General features: G+C 38.0%; 1 protein-coding gene across 1 annotated transcript; it reads left to right on the forward strand.

The window, feature by feature from the left end:
* The first annotated feature begins 348 nt into the window (after positions 1-348).
* Positions 349-862, forward strand: LOC110881390 (pentatricopeptide repeat-containing protein At3g14580, mitochondrial-like). Its single transcript, XM_022129666.1, has 2 exons — positions 349-759; positions 815-862. Exons 1-2 carry the CDS (start codon positions 349-351, stop codon positions 860-862), a joined length of 459 nt encoding a protein of 152 aa, XP_021985358.1.
* The last annotated feature ends 6,950 nt before the right edge of the window (positions 863-7,812 follow it).

The raw sequence follows: 7,812 nt of genomic DNA on the forward strand, positions 1-7,812 counted from the left end.
GGTGTTAGGAGAATTAACAGAGTGATTGAGATGCTTTTAGGTATGTCGGGTTATGGTTGTTGGCCGACTGTGAAAACGTTTAATGTCGTGTTGAATTTGCTTATGAATACTAGGAATTTCGATGTGATTCATTAGCTTTTTGTGAGTGCTGGGTGGTTAGGTGTTGAGATTCATGTTTGTTTGAATATTATGATTAAAGGGTTGTGTAAAAATGGGGATGTTGATGGTGCACGCCAAGTGAAATGCCTAAACAAGGGTGTCGGCCTAATGTGAGAACTTTTTTCGGCTTTGGTTCATGGGTTATGTGAGAATAACCGCGTTGAAGAAGTGTTTTCGTCGTTGGCGAAGATGGAATCAGAGGAAGTCGAGCCGGATACGATCTTGATGAATATACTGATTTTGGGTTTGAGGAAAAACAGTCGAGTTGAAGAGAGTATCGAGCTTTTTAAGACCATGTTGCTAAAAGGATGTGAACCCGTGACTAGTACCTACCAAGAGGTTTTGTATGCGTTGCTCGATAGCCGAAAGTACACAACGGCTATGAAGTTGATACGAAAGATGTCATCCAAGAAGATGGTTCCAGGTTTTAACTCGTATAAGTCGATAATCAACGATCTTTGTGAAGAAAACCGCGCAGGTGATATGGTTTTGAAACAGATGATACAAGATGGTTTTGTCCCAAAAATAGCAATGTGGAAGCAGATGCTTCAGTGTATAATATCTGAGAACACATCTGTTGACAAACAGAATTTGAAGAAGGTATGTTTGTCTTAAAAACAAAATTACTTTTATGGGTTTTTGGGCTTAAAAACAGAATTACTTTTATGGGTTATGGGTTTATAAGGGTATTTTGGTCATTTAACAATACTTAACCAAACAAATCTAACAGTGTTAGAAATTTGGACTTAAATGGCTAAGAAAAGTGGCTATAGGGACTCAATGCTTTAAGCATTTTGATTTTGGACTCAAGTGGTTAAAACCTCTAAAACACAGGGACTCAAAAAGTAATTTATGTAAAAGTTATAAATTATGGTTACAACTTCTCCTAATTCGAGTATTAGTTGCCCCATCAATGTTAACTTCTCCTAATTCGAGCATTAGTTGCCCCATCAATGTCATAGCTTTTACTCAATTAACATACATATACACTAAGTTATATGAAATTATTATTTTTCTAATTTTTTTTGAAAAATGAACTTCATTAAAACAAACCTCCGACCCAAACCGGCAAAAGGCCAACAAACAACGCCCCTGACCCAAACGGGCAAAGGGCCAAATTTACAACATATACATGGGATATTTACATTACTCCTTCCAACTCAAATATTTACATGACGATCTATTATTTAACCTCTCGATTTAATCTCTCTCAAAATATCTTGTGGGCTTCTCCTGATCTAATTGAAAACCAATTCGTTCCTACTTTTCCAAATACACCAACACGAGATAATAACCAGCCCACTGATAATCATCTTCATCTTTTCCCCCCTAAAAGAATTTTAAGTATCCAATAAATCTTTGAATTCGAAAGAGTATATCGGGAAATGTTGCACCAAACACTTAAAGCTGCCGACACCCGGATAGCCACCGAACAAGCTGTAAACAAATGATCCAATGATTCCTCATACTCGTCGTAGAAAGGGCACATAACTGAAGTTATCTCCATGTTTCTTCTTCTCAAATTGACTCTGGTTGCAAGCCTATCCAAATTACCTCTCCAAGCCATAATATTACATTTAATTGGAGCCCATTTGCACCACTTGAAAATTGGGAGGTGGCTGCTTCCCCTATCAGAATTAATGTCTTTTTACAGAATTCACCGAGAAGCCATCCTGTCTGTCGACGTTCCAAATCCATGTGTCCCTATCATTTGATAATCTAACCATGTTGATAACTTCCTGGCATTCCTGTCATTCCTGTCATTCCTTAAGCTCCGTATCAGACTCGGGTTGTCTAACCCAATTCCAAGAATAGTCTCCGGTTGCTTGTCCCGATCCAATTCTCTCTGTAACCCTGCAAGATTTATATGATTCCAAAACAAACAGATGTGGCCATCTTTCCACGAAAGGAAGATCACCCATCCAGGTATCTAGCCAAAAACGGATATCAACCCCATTCCCCACTTTACCCAAAATTACTTGATTTATACCTTTCTCGTTTAATTTCATTTTGGAAATCAATTTCACAATGTTATTCTTGTATCCTGCATATTTACTGTTTAAAGGCAGGAAGCTTCTTTGATCGTTTTTCCTATGATAAGCTTCTACCACTCTCCTCCACAGATTTTGATTTTCGACCCTGTATCTCCAGCCCCACTTATAGAGGAGTGCCTCATTGACTTCTTTACGTCTGTTAATACCCAACCCCCTTTTTTTCTTGGGCCAAGTAACTCAATCCCAAGCCACCCAATTCTTTTTGTTATTATTACTAGAGCCCGCCCAAAGAAACTTTCTCATCTTAGGTTCAAGAATCTTAATTATACCAACCGGTGTTTTATATAAAGAAAAGTAATATATAGGGAGGCTCTCTAGAACAGAGTTAATCAAAGTAAGTCCCCCCTATAGACATAGTTTTAGCTTTCCAAACCGGTAACCTTTTATCGAAAATTTCAACATTTGTGCCCCAATTGCTGATTCTATTCATGTTGGCTCCCACCATAATACCCAAGTAAGAAAGCGGTATGTTATTAGTATTGCACCCAATCACATTAGCCATATCCTTAATATCATAGTTCTCTACCCCCAACCCATATAAGTTCCATTTATGATGGTTAATCTTAAGGCCCGAACACAAGTAATATTTTGAGACATCTAGCCACATTCATCACATTACCCCTATCCCAATCCCCCAATATTAGAGCATCGTCAGCATAAAAAAGATGCGAGATAACCGGACTGTTATTTGGAGTTTGAATACCTTTTAAAAATCCTTCAAGCCCTGCTTTGCAGAAAATGTTAGACAGGGCTTCCATAACCAAAAGAAAAAGAAAAGGAGATAATGGATCTCCCTGTCTGATCCCTTTGGAGCAACTAAACTCAAAAGTAGGAGAACCATTCACTAAAACCGCGGACCTAGCCGAAGCTAAAACCCCTCCCACCCATTGACACCAAAGGTTAGGAAAAATCACCTGACCCATGATATCCAGCAGAAAACCCCAACACACATTGTCATAAGCTTTTTCAAAATCGATTTTTAAAAGGAAAGCCTTTTTTTTTACTTTTTTAATCCAAGAGATAAGCTCATTTACTATTAACGGACTGTCAAATATATACATGCCTTTAAGAAACGCTGTTTGATTTTCCGAGATGATGGTACCTATACCCTTTCTGAGATGGTTAGCAATAACCATAGAAATAGTTTTACTAATCACCCCAATAAGATTGATCGGACGATAGTTTCTCATCCTCACCGGATCCTTATTTTTGGAATTAGAGTTATGAATGAAGAACTGCATCCTTTCTCGATAGAACCTTTTCTGAAAAAGTTAGCCAACAAGTTATAAAAATCAAACTCAAATAAATGCCAATACCTTTTTTATGAAATTGAAATTAAAGTCATCCGGTCCCGGAGCTTTGTTGGCCCCACACTCGAACACTGCTTTCTTGATCTCCTCGTTTGTAAAGGGGACAGTTAGGAATGCCGCGTCCTCCTCTGAAAGTCTCTTGATATTATGGCAAATAAGATTTGGCATGTTCTTGTGTTTTTCCTTGAAAGCTGATTTGAAGAAGCCCATAATCTCTTTTTTGACCAAGGAAGGTTTAGTCGTCCAAACACCGTCTATCAACAGGCCTAGGATATTGTCAGATATCCGTCTACTGTTGATGTACCCATGAAAAAAGGCAGAATTTTCATCTCCATCCACATCCCTTTAATTTTGGCCCTTTGTTTGAGATCTTTGATTTGAATTCTTACAGCTCCTTTAAATATTTAATACATTCCGATTTGATCCATTCCTCCTCTTCAGATAATTCCTTAACTTCCGACCACTCGTCCATTTTATCAAGCTCTTCCTTTAGGACCCTCTCTTTCTCCCCTTCCTTGGATAAAATCTCCCTTTTCCATTTTTTAATACCCTCCCTAATCCATTTAAAATTTTCCACTAACGGCACATCAGATTCTCCGACTCTGGCAAAATTTTTAGTCGCTTTCTTAACCACCTCATCAAAATCTTTTCTATCCAACCAAGAGTTAAAAAATCTAAACGGCTTGGACCCAAAATTTTTGTTCGAACAAGTCAGAACGAGAGGGCAATGATCCAAATACAACCTAGGAAGCGCCCTCAAGCAAGCCACCGGCCATTTAGAAAAAAATTCCTGACATATAAAAACCCTATCTATCTTGCTTTGTTTGTTGCCACTATCATTATGATACGTGAATTTTCTTCCTTTCATCTCGAATTCTCTAAACCCATTATCAATAATAAACTTATTAAAATTGGAAGCACATGTTTTGTTAAACTTAGAATTCCTCCTTTCTTCCAAGAACTGGACCGTGTTAAAATCTCCCAAAATCACCAACCACCCCGAGAAATTACCCAACAACCCCCCTATGACATCCCACAAAGATTTTTTTAGGAAACTTTTTGAGGAGCGTAAACGTTAATAACATTAATAGCTTTATTGCTCCCCTTTAAAACCCCCATAGTTAGAAGAAAATTAGGGTGTTTGATAGAATCATGTACCTTGAAAATATTAGGATCCCATAAGCTAACCACCCCTCCAGATCTCCTAGCTGTTGTCACGTGGCCCATCTCAAATTTGCCTGCTCCCTAGAATTTCTCGAGCTCAATATTCGAAATGTCATTAAACTAAATTTCTTGAAAAGCAATAAAATCAATCCCATCATCTTTTTTAGGTCTTTAACCCATCCCGCTTTATTTTACCCCCCTCCTAACCCTCTAATATTCAATGAAAGAAAATTCACCTGAAAACTTTTTGGGTTCCTTCTTCCCTTATCACCTCTCTGATCATATGCTCATGATGTTGTAGATCGACTCCCACAACCTAAAGCGGCCATAAGATGTGTCTATAGGTTACATATGTCATTCTCATCGTTAGGTTGTATATTAACTACTTCTGCCACATTTTCGTTGCTCTTCCCCTCCAATATCTCGTCTCTAAAATCATTTGTCTCTTTCTGAATATTCTCACCCAACCCGTCGTTCCCCAAATTCTTCCTGTTTATGTCTTCCTGCTCTTCGGATGTATCACTGTCCTCCTGAATTCCTATTATTTCATTTAGATCGAAAGGGTCCTTTTGTCTCATCCTCTTCCTAGGCCTTACAAACCCACTTGTTTCCTCTACTAAAGTTGATTTGTTTCTGGGCTTTCTCAAAAACTTTATACCTTTCCTATGCTCACTAGAATTGAGGTTAACATTAAAGCCCAAATTGTTTGGGCCATTAAACATATTCGACCCTAGATCTAAACTCCCACTTCCTTATTATTTTTCTAATGTGTTTTGGTTTTTTAGTTGTTAATATTCACCATGAAGGCATGAAGGGTGCTTCGGTATCGCAATAAACAATTTGTTATTGAATATCGGTTTAGAAAGAATTGGGTTGGTTACGTGGTTGAATTTCTTAAAAGGTTTGATTTGTAGCATTCAAATGTTTTTGTTTGTCCTGATTGAAGGTTTGTATATTATTTGTGGGTTCTCAAATGAATAAACTAAGGTAAAACCCTAATACAAAACTCTAATGGGAGTGATTATAATTTACCATACTTATTACACCTTCGCAGTTTGAACAGTAGGAAGACGAACATTCAAACGGGAGTGAAAATTGATAAATAGGGATGATGACAACTCTTGGTGAAGATGTCAACATATTTTATAGGTTGATGAAACATGAAGATATCGAAGTTGGTCCATCGCCACTAGTCCTGTGAATGATGAACATTAATCTTAATATGTTTGTTACACTGATGTTGTATTGGCTAAGTGGACGGGTAAACTACTATGACGTTGTCAAAGTAATCAATGGAAGTACCAAGTAAGTGGAGGGGAAAATTGTTATGACGTTAGCAGCTCTGCGATATTCAACTTCAACACTTGAGTGAGAGACAATAGTTTGGCGTTTTGAAGAGTTCCACCAAAAAATCAATCGTTGTAATATGCATAGAAACTAGAGGGTAAGACATATGCTTGTAGCCGATGATCTAAAGTGCCATTAATATAACGAAGAATGCTCTTGAAAGCATTGAGATGTGGTTCTAGTGAGTGTTTAATATTCAATTAAGGTCTTCGTAAGAATGAGTTTAGACATCTTTTACTATCTAAAGTTTCTCAAGCATAGTATGTTTGAGAGATAAACACCCCTTATCTGTTGTGATAAGAAACAATCCCAAAAAATGGTGCACATGACCCATGTCATTCTATAAGACCCCAAACCCGACACCTTATAGTTGGACGCCATCACACGAATAAGTCAAAAGACTGTCCATAAGTTCAAAGTACGCAATGAAAAAACTTACGAAAACCATGTGAATTAAAACATAATTATTCAAACATCCAATATCGAGTACAACACATAAAAGATTTATGAATGCCACGCCACATCCACAAGAAGCTTCACGCACAAGCCAAGAGCTCCACACCATTGCAATCACCAACCTACACGTAATCTAACATACATACAAAAGGTAGCTATTCTGAGTGAGTTCTAACAATTAAGTTTAACATGAATATATCCGTATTAAAAAACTATAATTATAAACATAAGAACTATGTTAAAGTAACTCTCATAATTGCTTTAACCTGGCACAACTTAATTGTTAACTACCCATAAAACATGAGGCCATCCAAATTGATCTGTTATCTACAACCTTAAATGGCTAGACCACCACTAACTTCTAGAACCTCATACCAGCCCATAAACCAACGTAGACCCCTACATGGCTAAGATCAACAATCTACGTCGGATTGATCAAGCGCAAGATCAATGACATCAAAAGTTACACATAATTCCATTGGTTCGTCTATATGAATGAAGATAAGTCACATAATGGTAGAAACCTAATACATTTATAACGAGAAAAGTGCCCGGATAGTCCCTGTAGTTTGCCAATTTTCACCTTTAGTCCCTAACTCTCTAAAATAAACAGCTATATTCCCCAACTTTTGCAATTTTGTTCTCGGATAGTCCCTGGTGCGGATGGGGGTTAGTTTTCTCAGCAGTTAAGTGGGTGTAAAATTACTAAATTACCCTTAGTATAAAATAAAATAAAATAAATTAATTAAGTATTAAACAAAAAAATATATTTGTTGGTCCTACTTGTAATAAAACAAATAACAACCCCACCCCACCCCACCCCCACCTTTCTCTCATTCTTTCTCTTTGTATTTGTACCATCATCAACGAATACCCTCTCTAAAAGATAAAACCACCATCTAAACACCTTGGTCCACCATAAATGACTAAGCACCACCGCCTTTCCCCACCATTAAACCACCGAAAAACCCAACCACCATTGAACCACCGAAAAACTAACCAAGTACCACCACCTTTAACCACCATTATACCGCCGAAAAACAAAATTGTAACGGGTAATCTGACTATCGTTGACGGGGAGATGCAGAGGGCGGCGTTACTTGACTGGTTCGACGGGAGTTGCAAAGGGCGGTGTTAGTATTTTAAGGTGAAACAAGAATCCGACAGTAGCACCGCCGAAAGTGGTAGTAGTGGCGGAGAGGGTACCGGAAGGAGTAGAGGCAGCGGTCGCTCCAGCAGTAGATGGACGAAGTTGTGGCATTTTTTCCGGCAGTAGATTGATGAAGGCTCATCAACAACCAAAACCCGTGGCGATTTTCTCA

This window comes from Helianthus annuus, chromosome 10, assembly GCF_002127325.2.
Source record: "Helianthus annuus cultivar XRQ/B chromosome 10, HanXRQr2.0-SUNRISE, whole genome shotgun sequence".
Classification (NCBI taxonomy): Eukaryota; Viridiplantae; Streptophyta; class Magnoliopsida; order Asterales; family Asteraceae; genus Helianthus; species Helianthus annuus.